This window comes from Podarcis vaucheri (genome assembly GCF_965113315.1).
Source record: "Podarcis vaucheri genome assembly, chromosome: 17".
NCBI lineage: Eukaryota > Metazoa > Chordata > Lepidosauria > Squamata > Lacertidae > Podarcis > Podarcis vaucheri.
The window spans coordinates 16,486,264-16,505,127 of record NC_138755.1 but is presented as its reverse complement, the minus strand read 5'-3'; the positions used below and the strand labels follow the sequence as shown (position 1 = coordinate 16,505,127).

The window sequence follows — 18,864 nt, the reverse complement described above, 5'->3', positions numbered from 1 at the left end:
CTAGATTTTGTGGATATTGAAGATGTATGTCTCCCCAATCATAGCTGTCAACCTCCACTTTTTTTGCGGGAAATTCCCTTATTCCAGCGCCATTTCCTGCTGCTTCCCGCGGCTATCCCGGATTGTTAGCTATCCTGTAGGCTGTCCCCAGGACAGGTGAGGCTGCTGATCCCTTATTTTCAAATCTGGAAGTTGACAGCTATGCCCCCAATCTGTACTCCCTCCTAAACTGAATGCAAGTCTTAGAGCGGAGAAAAGGACAGGGGATATGAAGAGAGACACGCACAAAGACTGATTCATTACATTATTTTGGTATTCTCTGGAAAATAAAAGAGACAGGAGAACAGAAGTTGCGAGTCTAGGGGATGTTTGGGATGGATACAGAGAAATGACGAGCATCCCTACCCATGCTTCTAAGGGGCTGGGGAGACTCCAACAACAGAGCATCAAAGAAGTTGCTTCCCCGAAACATGGAGGAGACAATCTTCCCGATGGAGTTGCTGGTCCCTTTGCTGTCCGAGCTGGATCCAGAGTTGCTGCTCCCAGAGTAGGCCCCGAGGCCTGGCAGGATCCCAATGCAGCCGGCAGCCAGTGGAGGGCAGAGCCGCTCATGGAGCCGCTGCTCAGAGGAACACAGGGAGGCTTTTCTGGAGTCTTGTTATGGTCAGGATCTGGATCAAGTTTCAGTCCTTTCACACTGTTGGCACCTTCTGAACTCCAACGTTTCACAGCTCCAGCCAACAGCTTTGCCTGTGAGAACTTGCTCTTGTTTTCTGCTGATTTCACCGGCAGTTCCTTGTCTGCCTCCTCCTTCAGGTCAGCACTGACCCCCACCTTTGACAAAGTGCTTCTGTACTTGTTAAGTTATGGGTGAACATATCAGACGACACAGCGATTCTTTAAACGGCTCTTGTCTATTCACAGGCCAGAACAGAACTGGGCTGAAGGGTTCAGCCAGCCTGCTTATATAGAGCTCCACTAGAACGCAACAGTAACCACTTTCTGTAACTATCCAATCACTGAACGTCACTTTCAATCCCTTATTTGCATATGCGGACCTGAATGAAAACTATCTACAGTATCCTCCTGCTGGCCCAGGGTGAGAACTTCAGTACATAACAGTACAGTACTCATTCAGCTCCTTGAGATCCTCTTCTTGCCACTGCTTCTCTATTAACGCCTCCTGCCGAGAAACCTCATCGAGAAACTTGGTCTCCTCATCGTCTAGGCCTCTGACCATGTTTTTGAACTTGAACTGCTCCTCAAACTCCTGCTACTTCTTGTCCTTCTGCTCCTGGAGCCTTTCATAGTTTTCAGGGTCTTCGGATTTCCAAACGTTCTCCCATTCTTCCTGCCTTCGCTTAGGTCGGCACTACCTTCTCCTCCATCCATTGTGGAGCAGCCTCTGCCTTGGACCCCTCCAGTGGGGCCTTCAAGTGAAAATACTTGAGTAGTAATGTTACATATACAGTAGGGTGACTTTTCATTTCGGGGTGACCTTTGTTCACAGCTGAGAATTAGCCCCCCTTTCAGTGTTTCTAAGCAAAAGTTCGCCCCTATATGACATTGGAAATCAGGCTCTCTTTTTATTGGAAAAAAGTCTAAAAGTTTTAACCCCAGTGTGTATATGCAGATATACTTTATCCAGCAGGTAAGGCGGTTTTCCAAACTTTTCACGTTTTTGACTTTTTAGACACACACTATTTTGCGACGCAGGAATTTAGGTTTTACAAGCCAACTGGAGGTTATAAACTAACTCCTTATAAGAGATACGGACATAGACATAAATTGTAATATCGAAATGTGTGGGGACACACCTAGTAACACTGTTTGGAAAGCTCTGAGGTAAGGAATTGTTCAAGGGGGAGGAAGTTAAAAACAACACGAGAGGGGAAGTCGAAAAAGAACCAAAGGGAAATTTATTACATTTTGGAGTGTATATGCGAAAGTTTTTGAAATTTAATAGAATATAATAACTTTTCCCACAAATCCCTCTCAGTGTAAATTGGGCTTATTTCCAAACAGAACACCAAAAAAAATATTCTGTTACAAGCGTCTCTTCAGAGGCAACAGAAGCTGCGAAAGCACAGACTGAGGAGACGCACAGGAAAAAGAGCGGGAGTCTGACGCGCGAAAACTTGCGCATGCGCTGTAGCGACGCAGGGACATTAAAAAAAGAGAGAGAAAGAACTTCCCCCTTCCGCTCCCCCCAATCCCCGCTCAGCAGCCGTTAAACAGGCGATGCGGGACGCGGCGTGCTTTTTCCTGTGGTTCCTATCGCCGCCCGCCCTCCCTCCCGCTCTGGAGAAACACATTTCGAAAGCAAGCAAAAGCGGGCAGAAGGACGCGAGAGGGAGGCGGGACGGCGACGAGGAGGCGGGGCTTCGACGGAGCCCTTCGTCTCATTGGTTCGCAGCCGCGCTTTCGATTTTCAGTGGCGCGCGAGGCGAAAGTTCATATTTGTAGCCTCCCCCCCCACAACTGCCGCTCCCCCCCCCCAGGAAGGGTTTTCTCCTCAGCATGGCTTCTTCTTCCAAAGGCGGGAGGAAGAGTCCGGCTCCCGCCGCGTCAGCGGCATCGCGGGTCTTGGCCCTGGAGGAAGAAGTGCGGGGCCTGACGGAGGAACTGAGCCAGTGCCAGGTGGGTACCGGGGCGGAGGAGGAGGAGGAGGAGGAAGGGGCGCAGGGCCTCCCTCACTCCTAGACCCATCATCCACTCGGCAGGCAGGCCGCAGGGGGGAAACATCGCAGCTTTGTGGGGAGTGGCCCCCCAGAGGTCATCCAGTCCAACCCAGGCAGGAGTCTCAGCTAAAGCATCCCTGAGAGAAGGACATCCAACCTCTGCTTAAAATCTCCAAGGAAGGAGAGTCACGGAATCATGACGTTCTGAAGTGGGGAGGGGCCCCCAGGGGTCATCCAGTCCAAACCCCACCCTCCGTGCTAGGCAAGAATCTCAGCTAAAGCATCCCTGACAGACTGACATCCAAACTTTGAATTTGTTCATTCCAGACTGGAGTATATATGATAACAACAAAAACAATAATAATAATAACAACAATTTATTATTTATACTCCGCCCATCTGTCTGGGTTTCCCCAGCCACTCTGGGCGGCTCCCAGCAGAACTAAAAGCACAATAAAACATCACATATTAAAAAACTTCCCAATATAGGGCTGCCTTCAGGTGTCTTCTAAAAGTCAGATAGTTGTTTCTTTGCTTGACATCAGATGGGAGGGCGTTCAACAGGGCAGGCACCACTACCGAGAAGGCCCTGTGCCTGGTCATAGAATTTATGAGTCCTAGAATTGTAGAGTGGGGAAGTCTACCCGGAGGTCATCTAGTCCAACCGCGCCCCCCCCCCATACCAGACAGGAATCTCAGCTAAAGCATCCCTGACCGATGGCTGTTCAACCTTTGAATTTGTTCGTTCCAGACTGGAGTTTATATAATAATAATAACAACAATAATAATAATAACAATTTATTATTTATACCCCGTCGATCTGTCTGGGTTTCCCCAACCACTCTGGGTGGCTCCCAACAGAATATTAAACAGAATAAAACATCAAACATTATAAACTTCCCTAAACAGGGCTGTTTTCAGATGTCTTCTAAAAGTCAGATACAGTGGTGCCCCGCAAGACGAATGCCTCGCAAGACGGAAAACTCGCTAGACGAAAGAGTTTTCCATTTTGGAGGTGCTTCGCAAAACGAATCTCCTATGGGCTTGCTTCACAAGACTAAAATGTCTTGTGAGTTCCTGCGGGGTTTTTTTCCTCCCCCCCCTTTTTCTAAGCCGCTAAACCACTTATCAGCTGATCCGATAAGCCGCTAAAAGCCGCTAATAGCGCTAATCTGCTAATCCGTCAATGGGCTTGCTTCGCAAGATGAAAAAACCGCTAGACGAAGAGAATCACAGAACGGATTCTTTTCGTCTTGCAAGGCACCACTGTAGTTGTTTATTTCCTTGAGATCTGGTGGGAGGGTGCCACTATTGAGAAGGCCCTCTGCCTGGTCCTAGAATTTACAAGTTCTAGAATTGTAGAGTGGGGAGGGACCCCCAGGGGTTATCTTCACAGGAATCTTTCACTCCTTGTGGGGCTCAAACCCTGGGCATGCCCTATCAGGCATGCCGTAGGAGCCGCACGCTGAAGAGGGATCAGTTGTGCCAGGAGACACAAAAAAGTGAATGCAGAGCAAATACAGTGGAACCTCGGGTTACATACTGTCCTCCTTACGAATGCTTTGGGTAACGAGCTCCACTAACCTGGAAGTAGATGCTCCTGGTAGTGAACTTTGCCCCGGGATGCGAGCGGAAGTCGTGCGGCGGCAGTGGGAGGCCCCATTAGTGAAAGTGCAACTCAGGTTAAGAACGGTTTCGGGTTAAGAATGAACCTCCGGAGCAAATTAAGTTCATAACCGGAGGTACCACTGTAGTCCCTGATGACTCAGGCAAGTAAGCTAAGCTACACACTATAAGTAAGGGAAACAAGAAGTAGTTATTGTGATGGCTTCTTTCTTCGTAAGGGCCTTACGATTTTTCATATGGAAGCTGAGAAGCCTGCCATAAGTACGTTTTGGTCTGCAGATTTGGTTCCACTGCTTGAGAAAATCCAATACCGAGGCAAATTCCCATGCAGTCTTGTTGACTCCCCTGCATACAAACATTACAAAAAGCTTGTTCACACATTACTCTGAACACAGGTGCTGTGTTCTACACTTGCGCTTGTGTGCAAGTGTCTTCTGACTGATTTGTACACCACCACTGTTGTATACACAGATATTCCACCACTTGGTGAATGTTACATGTGAATGCTGCTAGAGCAACTTGAAAAAGTTAAATATTATTAAATGCACGTATCACAGGTATGGAACCTCATTACAGTCATACCTCGGGATAAATACGCTTCAGGATAAGTATTTTTGGGTTGCGCTCCGCAGCGACCCGGAAGTAACGGAGTGCGTTACTTCCGGGTTTAGCCGCTTGTGCATTTGCAGATGGTCAAAATGACGTCACGCACATGCGCGGAAGCAGCGAAACGCGACCTGCGCATGCACAGACGTGCAATCACGTCTTACGTTCTTTTCAGGATGCGAATGGGGCTCCGGAACGGAACCCCGTTCACATCCTGAGGTACCACTGTAGTAAGTATTGATGATGGGACGACAGGTTAGTTTAGGGGGCGCATGGCAGACCAGGTGGCACATGTGACTTGCTCCTCCACCTTTTCACCACTGCTCCTTGCACCTGCCATCTCACTCAGCCTAATGTTAGCTCCCTGATACGAATATGTGATACCACTTTCATATTGCAAGCTCTCTGTATGGTTGTTTAAATTCCACATTTTATTTTAGCGGTGTATGTAAAATGCCTTCTGATATTATGTGTGACATTGCTGCCTATGACAGCCTGGTACTGCAAGTCAGTAATAACTCCTTTGCTGGATGAAGTAGAAATCCTAGCTGGTGAAACATATTCTCAAAGGGCAGCTAGATGCATCTAAGAATCTCAAATGCAGTGTTTGATGATGATCATCCCCTATTTTATTTCATAGGCAGAGGTCACCTTTCTCTGAACATGCAGCTTCTGTTTTAAGCTATCATGACTAATAGCCATTGATGCATCTGTGAATTAAAAAAGCCAATCTTGTGGCTATTGCTTCATTGTGTGTCATTAAATTCCTTACATTATTTATGCATTGCATGTAGTCTTCTTTTGTGTTTGTGTTCCCTGAATCTGCTGCCCTGTTACTCCCCTCTCCGTTTCTCCTCCTTTCTCCCAATTGCCACCAGTACGAGGAAAATTAACTATGTCAGCTCCCGGCCTGATCTGTGGATGTGTCAGGATAATGTTGGGTCTTTGGATCCTCTGAATCTTAGGATGCCTCCTTGCCTTGTTCTTCCCTATGACCTGTAGAAGTCCATTAGTGGACATCCTCTCTCACAGCACAGTGGCATTTATGCCGCTCCCCTCAGCTGACCTCATAGAATTGTAGAGTTGGAAGGACCCCAAGGCCCTGCCCACAGCTGTCCCTGGTTGGGCTCAAACCACCAACCTTCTGGTTAACAGCCAGACACACTGACCCATTGTGCCACTGGGGGCTCCTTCATCTAAGTCTTTTTTTGGGGTATATTTTCCAATTCTCTGACAGCATTGTGATTCTTGCTTTATTTTCAACCCATATCCTAATAATTCCTAGTACTTTCTTTACTTGCCCCTTTCAGTGAGCTTTCTGCTATGCCCTCAAAGACCTACTTTCTGGGTATGCGCAGCCATCAGAATTTATGTGTGTCGCTTTTTGCACTTACTGTTTTTCAGTCTTATTTGCCATTTTGTTGGCCAATCCAGCAGTTTGGAGAAATCCTTTTTCAAACTTTCCAGTATCTGTACTACCCTGAATAATTGGTGTCATCGGCAAACCTGGCTACTTTACTGTTCTCCCTTGACTCCAGATCATTTATGAATAAGTTAAATAGCACCAGTCCCAATACAGATCCTTAGGGGACCCCCTGTTTTCTACGAATTTATCTGGGACAGATGTTAGGCTGACTGGTCTGTAATTATGTGGATCCCCCCTGGATCCTTTTTAAAAAATTGATGCTGCATTGGCTACCTTCCAGTCCTTTTCTAAGAAGATTTATTTTAGTGATAAGTTGCATATTTTTGTTAAAAGATCAGCAGTTTCACATATGAGCTCTTTAGGAACTCTTGGGTGAATGCCATCCAGCCCTGGTGACTTATTTTTAACTTGCCATTTAGTTCTAAACCAGCTTCCTTTGTCACCTCCAATTGACACAGTTCATTGGAGTGGATGTTCAAAAGTAGGAATCTCTTCCAGCATCTTCAGTAAGGACTGATGAAAATAATCCGTTGAGCTCTGACTTGCAGATAAGACCACAAGAGATACAATGCTGCCTCCTTCAAAAAGCTTTCATTAGTAATTTTTGGCATGCTATTTGCCACGATTCTGGTTTAGAAAAGCTTCTGCATGGTTGTTTGAAGGATATACTTATTCTTCACAGGCAGCTAGATGAGTGGCTATGTGCAAACATCTGATTTACCTTTCTATAATTTCCCTGTTTCCCTACATCCTGCTATTGTACCTTTGTCTTCTTGTATCTGGTATACTGGAAAGCAACCACAGCTCAGTGATAGAACATATGCTTTGGATGCAGAAGTTCCTACTTTCATGCCCATCATCTCCAGTTAAAGGATCTCAAGAAGCAAGTCCTGTTTCCTATAGGGAAGATACACAGCTGCCTGTCAGAATAGACAATATTTGGCTAGACAGATCCAACAGTCTTCAGATGTTCAGGGTTTACATGCTTCTGATCTACTCAAGTATTTATTATTTATTTTTAAAATATGTGTCATGTATCTTAAGGCTGCAACCCTATAAAGTGGTACCTTGGTTTATGAACTCAATCCATTCCGGAAGTCCGTTCTTAAACCAAAGCATTCTTAAACCAAGGAGTGCTTTCCCATTGCAGGGGGGGGGGGGCTCGATTTACAAATGGAATACACTCAACAGAACATGTTCCGCTTCCAAGGCAGAGTTCTCAAACCAAAACACCTACTTCCGGGTTTGCAGTGTTCTTAATCCAAGTTGTACATAAACTAAGCTGTTCTTAAACCAAAGTACCACTGTAGGGGCATACTTTTATTAGGCCAACCTAGCACTGGCGCTGTGCTCTTGTGGGTGTCATGTGACTTGCATAGGTGCATGGCTCTGAAAATGTGTGGCCCTCTTTTGCCTTGGGACACGTTGGAGGATATGGTGACACCATTTACATAACAAAAACTACCATAGAAATATCAACATTTTCAAAAGTAAGAGGTCCATGGCTTGGCTTTTTGAAAAGTGGGAACCTTTGGGCTAGTTACTCGTACATTACCAGTAGCCTTCAAAAAAAGTGCATTATGGATTAAATACAAACAAATTGACCCTGGTGTTCAGGCTCTGTACAATGATGAATATTCAGCTATCCCCTGAAACATGCATGTTCTCTTTCTGAAACCGCTGAACATCAAGCCTGAACCCACTGGGAGTGTTATTTGTCTTTGATGCTACATGTTTGCAAATGCAAGCTTTAAAAATATGGAAACTTTGATACAAAATTGATGTCAACAAGGACCACCTCAGCAGTGAGATCATAAACTCTTCAGTGCTCATAATTCTTTAACATTTTTATGAAAAGCTAGTTGAAATTTGAAGTAGTTTATTCTATCTGTACACCATTGTCACCTGCCAAACGCTGGCAAAGCACCTGCAATATTTTTCTTCATTCCTCTTCTCCCAAAATACAGATATATACAACACGATTATTGGTTTTGAATAGTTTTCATTTGGTTAGGGCCACAAGACCTGTGGAATATTGTCATTTGTCACTTCCAAGCCCATTCAAGGAATTATATGCTCGGAAGGGTGTGGGACAGAAGTGGCTTTCTCCAACACTTGTGAGGAAAGGGTCAGTCCCAAATTATTGACCTGGCTTTCTCATATTGATGGAATGAGTTTTGTCTTTAAATTTCACCTTTCCTCCAAGGAGCACAAGTTGGCATACACAGTGTGACACCCAGTCCCCAATTTTATTCTTGAAAAAAAATCCGTGAAGTGTTAAACCAATAGAAGCTTATTTTCTGAGTTTCTAATTCTATTGTTATAAGATAACGATGAGCGATGGGCATTCCCCTCCCTCTCTTCCTATTGATGCTTTCTCCCCCATCCAGAAAATACCCCAGTGCTCTAGAGCAGAATTTGGGTGCTACAAGAGGGAAAAAGGAAAAGGAAGCCCTGTTTGCTTGAGCAGAAGTTTGTTGTGCAATTGTGTATCATCCATTATTTTGCACAATCTAAGTACGTTATGCTTGTAGCCCAAGGGATTGTTTCACATAGTTCCTAAAGTGATCATTGTCTTTGACCCTAGATTTTGCAGCTATGGTGGATTGAGATCTTTGAGGCTTATCAGTGGTTCTATCAGTGGCTTATCACCAAAGCTGTGGCTCTCTATAGATGCTTATGCAGATTTTCTTCCTCTTGAGTTAGTTGTCTGATAAATGATGTTCCAACACTGCAATGAGCTACAGAGTGCTTAACAGTTAAATTTTCTCTATTTAGCCACATCAACTCTCAAAAGAATGTGCCAAGTATCTCTGTTTGGCTAGGCTATCTGGATCCTGGGATTTCACAGAAATTCTACATTGAAAACCGCTTTGAAATTTACAGACAGATGAACACTATGCAAATGCTGAGCATCATTAGGAAGCAAGGAACAATAAAAGATTCCCATCAGTCCAATGGATGTTCTGACCGTTAGAAAACACTCCATTCCCTGAACCAATGATCAAATGCAGAAATCCTGATTTCTCAAGTTTTGCTCACCTAGAAGATAGCTGTGTTAACCCATAGGGATGTATGTAATTTTGGTATTCTATGTACCAGTATTTTTTCACTAGGTTTCATTTGTTTATGCTGAGTTCTCTGAAACAGTAACTCATTGAGGGTACAATCCACATCTTTATTCAAAAATTTATAGCCTATCTTAATGGCTAAAGTGAACTCTCAAGAAAATAGAAACAAAATGACAACCCCAAAACATATCCCAGTAAGTGGCCTAATCTGGGTCAGCCCAGCTGATAGCTTGCAGACCCAAGATCCAAGATATGGGCAGGCCCTGCCAGTGTGTGGAAGCACTAGGGCAACTTTGGTTAATTTTAGCTATGATTTTTTTTGGGGGGGAGGGACAACCTCAAACCATGGTGTAACATATTTCTCTAAGCTATAGTAGAGACTTAGCATAGTTTTGATCCAGACATGACAATAATCCACTGTTAATTCACAACAGAATTAAAAGCATCCCACAAGCTTCTTTTTGGCCACTTTTGAGAATAGAATGCTTGCTGGATTAAATGGGCCTATGGCCTGATCCAGCAGGGCACTGCTTATGTTCTGGTGTCCTTGCTGCTGTGCCAGAGGAGGAGAGGAGAAGGGGAAGTGAATGAATGTGAGCCTTGTGCAGATAAACTACAAACTATGGCTTAGTGTTTTGTCCAGACCAAATCAAAACACAGGCCACTTCCCACTTACACAGGGGTTAAGTTCCGGGCCCCCACACACATAAGTGAAATTGCGTAAAGTTGGCAGCACCCTCTAAACATGTTTTAAATGCTCTCTCACACTTTCTTCAATCCCTATCAAAAATACTGTATCCAAAAATATGTGCAACTAGAATTGGAGCTCTGGGGCCGGCAGGAGGGTGGAAGATGTGTGGGAAAGCGGTTGCTGCTGCTGCTGCTGCACTACCCTGCACATCATCTGTTAGGCAGGGAGGCTGAGCAGCATAAACAAGACCCCCTGTGCCTCTGGTCTCCTTGGGGCTTCATCCGCCCTCACCAGCATCCTCTTTGGGCTCCAGGGAGGGTCTTCTCATGAGCTATGAGGACTCTCCAGCTCTCTCACCATTTCCAGGTTTGGAGTATTTCCTGATGCTGTGCATATACATGGTCCCAAGTGAGTAGAACGTGCATCAGTGGGAGGGTGGCTGTATAAGAATAGCTTGTGCCCCCCCTCAGTCCAGCAGCAGGTTCTCATGGTGTTCAACAAGGTGCCCACAGGAGGTCTGTAAGCAGGGCCTGAGCTCAACAGCATACTCCCCTTGCTTGATTTCCAACCACTGGTATTCAGAAGTATAGGCATCATGGTCAGTAGCTATGGATAGCCTTATTCTCCACAAACTATCCCAAGCCTTGTTGAACATATCTTCCACTCCCTCGCTCATCTATTTTTCTAACAAGAACCAGTCTGAAAGATGTACTTGCTTGTGGTCCTGAGCATTTACTTGAAGCTTCATAGACTTTAGAATGGAAGATTTACATGAACTGAAATGTGCTTCTCAGCTCTTTCACAGGTGGCTTGTTTCAATTGTTGATGTATTTTTTCAAATGTTCATCAGTTTCTTTCACTCAGTGAGGCAAGTGAGAAGCAAGAGGAATCAAGCTGTGTTGAGCAAACCTTGCAGCTATGTTGCAGGGGCAATGTGTTTGCCAAATTCCTGGCTAGCTCTCCTGAAGCAAATACTTGAAAGTGTTCTTTATTCTGCAGCATTTGAAAGTGCTTTTTCAAGATCAAGTCCTAAGAGCTCTGTTTGTTTAGTAATCCAGTCAAGCATAGTAGTAGCGCTGTCTTAATTAACATGCTACGTTTGAATCTTGGATCTAAGAGATTTGCAGCAATATGAACTGGCTGTAATAATATTATTTTTAAAATATTGCTTTAGATGAGCTGTCTTGGACTATTTTTTTTTAAAAAAGAAAAGGTGGGTTATAAATTGTTAAAATAAATCAATAAGATAAGTTACACTGAGTTGGTCCCTTAGCCTGGTCCTCACTTTTTTCTGGGATCAGGTCAGGAAAAAGGGCAACAAAATACAGCCTGATTCAGTTGGCCAGCCCGGATACCAGGATTTTGCAAGTTTTCCATCTTCCCCTGGAGATTTGTTCTGTGCAGCCAAGAATTCCCTGCCTGTTTGCAGTGAATCTTAAAGTCGTGGCTGGATTTCCAGGAGAGTGCAATGTTAGAAACTCAGATATACAAGATAGGTGCCAAATGGCTCCTTAAACCAGGGTTGCAGTTGCAAAAATGGAATGCCTAGTTGCCAGTTTGGGTCAGATGGCTTGCAAATTTGTTCTGATTGTGCAGATAAAATATAATGGATAGAATTCTACAGGATGTGCGGCTCGTGTGTGAAAACAGTCAAGATCTAATGATCTCCAGGCATGTACCTCCAGACAGGGTTCGAAATTAGCAGGGTGCCAGGCATATTTTGCACCTAAAGATCCTCCATTTGTGTGCACGTTAAAAAGTGGGTGCCATTTTCTGCGCCTGGCAGACACTCGGGTATTCCTGAAATGTATGTGCTTTGAAGCCTCGTATATGTTAAGGACAGACAATATGTTAAAGAGTTTAACAACAAAAAGTGTTTTGAAAACTGAAGTATGGTACCAATATTTTTATTGCAAACACCAAATTAAACATTTATTAACAATTTCTGTTAAAATGTGATATCAACAATGTGTCATTTAGGTGAACTGTATTAATTCATGCTAATCGGAATAAAAAATAAAAAGTGTTGCAAACCGCCCCCCCCCCCAATGTTTTGGCGCCCACAACCCAGGTCCCAAAAGCCATTTGTCGCCTAGCTTTTCTATTCCAGTTTCTAACATTTCCACCAAATGGTGGAAATGTCAGGTCCCATCCTGGCACCCAGGCATCTTGGTTGCAATTGGCCGATATCCAGGTGCAAAATATGCCTGGCGGCTGTTGAATTTCAAATGCGGGGAGAGTGCTATTGCACTCATGCCCCACATGTGGCATCTGCGTGGCCACTGTGAGTACTAGACTAGACAGACATTTGGTCTGATCCAGCTGTTATGTTTTTATGGAGTTCTGGGCATGGCTCACAAACCTTGGGTGGATTCCAGCTGGTATCCTTAAGCTCATGGAAGGATTTGGATACAGCAGACACCTCCACTAACAGAAGAGGAAGGGAGGCATTTTCTGCCATTCCCCTTGCAGCCCCACCACTGCCTTCCATCCTATGCTGGCGTGTCAGTCAACCTTCAGGGGGTTCCAGCTGTCACGGTCCAGTTCATGGGCGATTGAGGTACCGGCTGGTGATGTCAGGAACGGGGGCAAAATGGCGAGGTGGGAGGAGGAACGGGAGTCCAGAAGCCTGGAGTTGGGAAGCCAAGGGTTCGAGGGTCAGAGAGCTGGGAGCCGCAAAGCCAAGGGTCAAGAAGCAAGGAGTCACGAAGGCAGGGGTCTGAGGATCAAGGAGCAAGGAGTCATGAAGGCAGGGGTCCGAGTATCAAGGCACAAGAAGGCAGGGAACGTGTTGCTGTGGCAAAATTGCTGAAGGGAAATGCTGACCTTATATCCCTTCCCAGCTCTTGCCACCAGGTGCAGTGAGTTACCAACTGGCCTCACCTGTGCGGCCGCGACTTGCCTCTTCAGAACAAACTTAGGAAGGCCCCAATCCTGCGAAGCCCTACCGGTCACAGGGCCTGGCTCCTGCACGCACACCTGACACCAGGAAGTATTAGCAGAGCTGCCCTAGAGGAAGGCTAGGACAGAAATGGAATAAACCAATGAATAACTTGCTGGATGAAAATAACTTCTGTGAGCCTGAGGACACCAGTTGGATTTCACTCCTGCGTATCTTGGAATATCATTGACTGTAACTTGGTCAGGAATTTTAGTTTATTTGGGTATGTCTTGGGCTGTGTGCCTGGGACTAACGCTGGCTCTGGGATAGAGTGTTGCATGCATGCCCCTGAAAGAGACTGCTCTTGTTGAAGGTCTCCATGCTGCTCCTGGGAGGCTTTGGTGCTTAGGTTTCGTGCTTAGCAGCTGCAAATTAAAGAAAAATGAAGGGAGCTGGATGCTTTGACCTTAGGAAAACAAGGGGCCTGGAGGGAGCTCGTGGCTGAGTGTTTGTCTGTAAGGGTTGCCTCCCGAGACCTTTGGCATCCTCAGTAGAATAAGTGTGGGCATGATATTAATGTAAATAATACTTTCTGCTTCTGAAGTGTCTCTATGTGAATAGAGGTATCAGTATTCTGCTTCTGGCTCAATTAGCACACCAGGAAACCAGATTGATGAGAGGGTATCAGAACAGTTCACATTTTTCTTGTAGGAAAATAGTAGTAGTGTGTGTATGTGTGTTCAGGAATAATGGAAATTGATAGAATAGTGTGCTTCTGAGCTGCATTTAATTTTAGAATGTTATTCACCATAGCCATGACTCTGTGTGCTTTTCAGTTGGTCTAGATCAGTAGCTCCAAAACTTTGTGCCAGGCCGAGGGATTTTTGTGCTGCTGGAAGTAAGTGAATAAATAGCAGCCAACTTCACCAAGGTGAGAACCTGCATTCCCTCCTGGGGAACCTTTGAAGGGTTGGTGGGGCAAGAGGCAAAAGTGAACAGATCAGTTGATGTGACTCTTTGTACTGTAGGCTACATTCCAGGTGAAACTAAGAGATTTTCTCACACCTTTCCATTTCTTCATTCAGATAGGCAAGATGGATGGGTCAGTCAGTCAGTCAGTCAGCCAGTCAAGTTTATTGCTTATAGCCAAAGGCTGCTGCAATGTATACAATGAGGATGGATCAGTCTGTTTCACTTATACACCACTTTTCTACAATGAGCTGTGCCCAAAGCGGCTTACAGCAGACATTCAAAACATAAAAATAGAGAACATTTGATGTACAAATGTACAAAATACAGAACATGCCAGGAAATTCAAAGTAACAAAAACCAAGAACAATTGCACTGTACTGAATGGAAGCAGGGGCTTTCCAGAGATTGAATATTTGATCACCATTGAATTATGGATGTAAAAGGAAAACAGCAAGTTTTGCCTTCTTTACCAGAGAGCTTCATAATACAGGGACACATTCCAGCCAGGTAGAAGGATTCAAGGAGGGGGATGTTGTGATTTGTAGCCTGTGGAGAAGGCTCATGGTTTGTCAATTGAGCCACGGGCTGGGGAGAATCCCAAGAGCTGGAGAGAGAGGGCTTGAGGGCTGCATTAGCTGGCAGACCCAAGATTTCCCATCTCTGTTCTGGCCCCCCTCCTTACAGCCAGTGGCTAATTTTGCCACATCTCAGTTTCCTGAGAGAGGGAAAAAACACCTGAAGTTTTTCTTCCTGTCTCGTAACAATGGAACTTGGTACCACCCAATGAAGCTAAATGTTGGAAGATTTGGGACAGGCAAAAGAAAGTACTTCTTCACACAGTTCATAGCTAAACTAGGGAATTTGCTCCGTGAGAAGTAGCACAAACCTCTTGTATTTATGCTTCTTGCTTCAGCCAGATTGTTGGTGACCTCCCATTGGAAGTCCAACTCCTTCCCAAGAGAAGTGGCTAGCACAAGTATGGGACATTGCACTGCCAGAATATTTGACACACAAACGGAGAGTCCATAACGGTTCATTAAAAGCAGATATTTCCCCCCAACATGGTATAAGCCTTTTTCCCTATGTTAACTCAGTTGAACAGCCCACTAAACCCCCTGTTCCACCTCATTTTATTTTTTCTATCTGCATGTATTTATTTTGGTTACACTTATTACTTTTACAGTATTTTGTATGTGTTTATATCAATAAATTTTTATATTATTTTTTTAAAAAACAGCAGTGATGGCCACTGACTTGGGTGGCTTTAAAAGAAGATTAGACACATTCATGGAGGATGAGGCTGCTAGCCATGGTGCCTGTGTTCTGCCTCCACTGCCAGAGGCTGGGCAGCACAAGTAGGGAGAGAGCTGCTGCACTTATGTGCTGCTTGCAAGGTCTCTGGGCATCAGGTTGACCACTGCAAGACAGGATGGTGGACTAGATGGGCCCTTGGCCTTATAGCAGGCCTTTTCTCACGTCCTCCTTTGGTGTGATTGGACACAGTAGAATTAACTGTTCTTGCAAGAGGCCCACTCAGAATAGGGACCACCACAGAAACATGTTTGTGTTGCATGCATGTGTGTAGTTCTCTGAAGGCGAGTCATTCCGGTGCTGACACTCAAAATCTTTTCAACTGAAAGAGTACAGTGTTCCAGTTTCAATTTACGAGAAGAATTTGTGTCGGCTATCTGAAGTGTGGAAAATGTGTGTCTAAGGTGAGCATCTCCTGAAATGTTTTCAAGGCCAGGGCTCAAATGCTGAGGGCTGAATAGTCCTACAGTACTAAACTGAAGTCTTAAATAAATGTTGATGTTTTTACCTTTTCATAGCATATGGGCTTTTTGTGGGGCGGGAGGGAAGGTATATGTCTGAATATTGCATGTAGGGATCTGCTCTGTTCCTATTATGACACGACCGTATTCAATAGTAGCAGGGATCAGAGGCTGGGTTGTTCTGCATTTCCATATGTCTGCTAACATGACGATGATGAGGTATAATTATTTTCACTCTTGACTGAAGCACAATCCCATTGTCTCTCTCTTTCATAACTGTCACTTTTCCAGTGCGAGGCCTGACCTGCAATCATTGCAGATGCTTTGCTGCACTGGGAAGAGCATCTCACTTTCAATATAGTTCCCAAAGCACTCTAAATATTTATGTTTTATACATCTCTCTTTTCAGCCTGCACACACATTCCCAAAGTGAGCAGCTTCTCTTTCTGACACACAGTGGTAGTGTGGGTAATTTTATTTTTAATGAGGAAATTTGAGGGAACTTCCGAATGACATCTGTGTTCTGTCCTGCACAGATAAGTTCTCAGCTGCTCAAGGTACACCTCAGCTGACCTCTCTGTGCCGTTAACATACGCAGAGTAGACAGAACAGTCCTTGGGTACATTGAAGATTGATATATCCCAGGCATTGACAGCTGTAGAGCTGGGCTGCTGTGCCAATTTCAGACGGGAGGTTTTGTCTTGCTTCAGAAAAAAATTAGTTGGCTCTCAAAACCGTTTAGAGAGCCATCTTACCAAGATGGCTAATTGTGCAAGGAATTTTATGAAAAGCCTTTACGATGTTTTATTCTGAACAATTGCAAGCTAATATTGCTACTTCTATTAGGCCAAATCCTTCTTATAATAGTAAGAATATTTAATAGCAAATGTTTTGGGTATTTTCAGTTGGAACGAAGTTCAGATATTCAAATTTTTCGTGCCCTCTATACATATAAAGAAGAGGAAGAAGAGTTTGGATTTGATATCCCGCTTTATCACTACCCTAAAGAATCTCAAAGCGGCTAATGATATCCTTCCCTTCCTCCCTCACAACAAACACTCTGTGAGGTGAGTGAGGCTGAGATACTTCAGAGAAGTGTGACTATCCCAACGTCACCCAGCAGCTGCATGTGGAGGAGTGGGGAAGTGAAGCCGATTCACCAGATTACAAGTCCAGTGCTCTTAACCACTATAGCACACTGGCTTGATGTGCCCTGTTGCTTGCCTTCCTGAGTTCCCAGCCATTAGAACTTAGAATCCTTAGGATGTCTGTGATTCTAAGAAATGATATTTATTGTTGGGGATGAAGTAAGCTGAAATGCTGGGCAGGCAGAGTATGGTGGCCGACCACAAAAGCAGACAGACCTTTAGCCTTTGTATTTAAGAGGAAATTTCAGCAGGTGTAGCTTTTCTACATCTGGCTACCTTGTAAGTCCTTTAAATGCCTCTTTTTAAAAAATAAAAAAGACTCTTAGGAGATAGACTGGTTAAAAGAAGTGGGATGAGTTCAGCAAATGATGTAGGGAACTGAAATGATGGGGATGAAGAAACTGGAGTGGGGCAGGGGGAGATTGGACAAACCCTTGATTAGAAATGTTCCCATAGGAATCAATGGAAACCATGGACTTGATATGTGAATGCTCACACAATGAATTATTTCCAGGAACACATTGTGTTTAGTAAGCGGGACCTGTGTGTAAGTAGAGGTTTTGTACGGCTTATAATGTAGTGTCAACATGTTTCATGCTTTCATTTTCTGTTTGTATTATTAGGCTGATAAAGAATTTGTGTGGTCTTTATGGAAACGTCTTCAGGTCGCAAACCCAGATCTGACACAAGCAGTCAGTATGGTTGTCGAAAGGTGAGTATGGGCAATTTTTCTCTTTTTGTTGTTTTCTTTTTTAATTATAGTCATGTTCAAGTGTTTGCCTGAACATGCAGTGCTTCAAAGTGAGAACAGGGTGCACATGCAAGCCCCAGCCACAACATCCCCGTGTTCATTCATCCTTATTCACATTAACATTGACCTTCCCATGTAGAGCAGGAAAGGAGATTTTGCCTAGATTCGCTTGAATACTGGTAAAACTCTGCACAGTTTGAAACATTGATAAAGCAGAGTCTCCCACTGGATGGAGAGTTATAGTCCCATTTAAATGAATGTGAGTAAAAGCCTGCTTCAGACTTTTCATGTTCAACACAGGAAGGTCTGGGCTCATGCATGCAGGGATGCTGTGTCTGGCTGCCCTTTATTTTAGATATTGCATATTCAGGCCTGAACATATCATTCCTTTCTCGGATATGAGGAATCTGTTTAAGATCACAAGGGTTTGCCCTAGGTAGCTGGCCATACAGAGAGGGCAGAAATGATGTCCTACAATACAGTTGAATAACTCCATTCTCCATGTATTCAGGAGATCAGTGCTGACTTATTGAAGGCGACAGGCCTAGTTATATTTAGGGCTGCCATTTGGTTAAAGGAATCTTAGTCCATTAATTGCATGAGCATTAGTTGATTGATGAATTAAATTGAATTTGCATATGATCAACAATAGGTCTAAAGACAGAAATCAGTTGTGGGGTGAAGGTAAGATGATGCATGTATCTCTCACAGCAGGCATCATTCTACTATCTCATCTTAGAAGAAGCACTCCTATTGTGTAAGCGAAGGGTGAATACTTTTTGATGACACTTGCCATTTGCAGTGTGTGTGTGTATCTATCATCTATCTATCTATCTATCTATCTATCTATCTATCTATCTATCATCTATCTATCTATCTATCATCTATCTATCTATCTATCTATCTATCTATCTATCTATCTATCTTCTGCCTGATTAATTTTTCAGTTGATCAGAAAGTTTTGACCTGATTTATACTAGCCTATCAATCAGATAAATGTTGTATCCATAGCATTCATCTTTTGATATTTTGTTATAAAAAAATTATAAGTGAGAAAAGTTGGTTTTAAAACAATATTATTGTTATTATAGAACCATAGAACTGTAGAGTTGGAATGAATCCCAAGTGTCATCTAGTATGGTTTTAGTAATTATATATATATATAGAGAGAGAGAGAGAGATTTAATTCTGTTAATAATCGTTTTTTAATGATTCCCCCCCCCCTTGTTTTTAGTGGAT

At 44.0% G+C, this 18,864-nt stretch overlaps 1 protein-coding gene across 3 annotated transcripts in view; it reads left to right on the top strand.

The window, feature by feature from the left end:
• Positions 1–2,479: 2,479 nt before the first annotated feature.
• The window catches only part of CNTLN (centlein), a 172,862-nt gene continuing 156,477 nt past the window's right edge, over positions 2,480–18,864 (top strand). For 2 of the 3 annotated variants that reach the window (XR_014214775.1, XM_082204580.1), the window contains exons 1-2: positions 2,480–2,640; positions 17,498–17,586. Coding sequence is in view for 2 of the 3 variants with exons in the window: in XM_082204580.1 (XP_082060706.1) it covers positions 2,521–2,640; positions 17,498–17,586 (209 nt within the window). In the remaining variant the exon portion in view is untranslated. The remainder of the gene's footprint in view (positions 2,641–17,497; positions 17,587–18,864) is intronic. The other variant, XM_082204581.1, reaches the window with a different exon arrangement.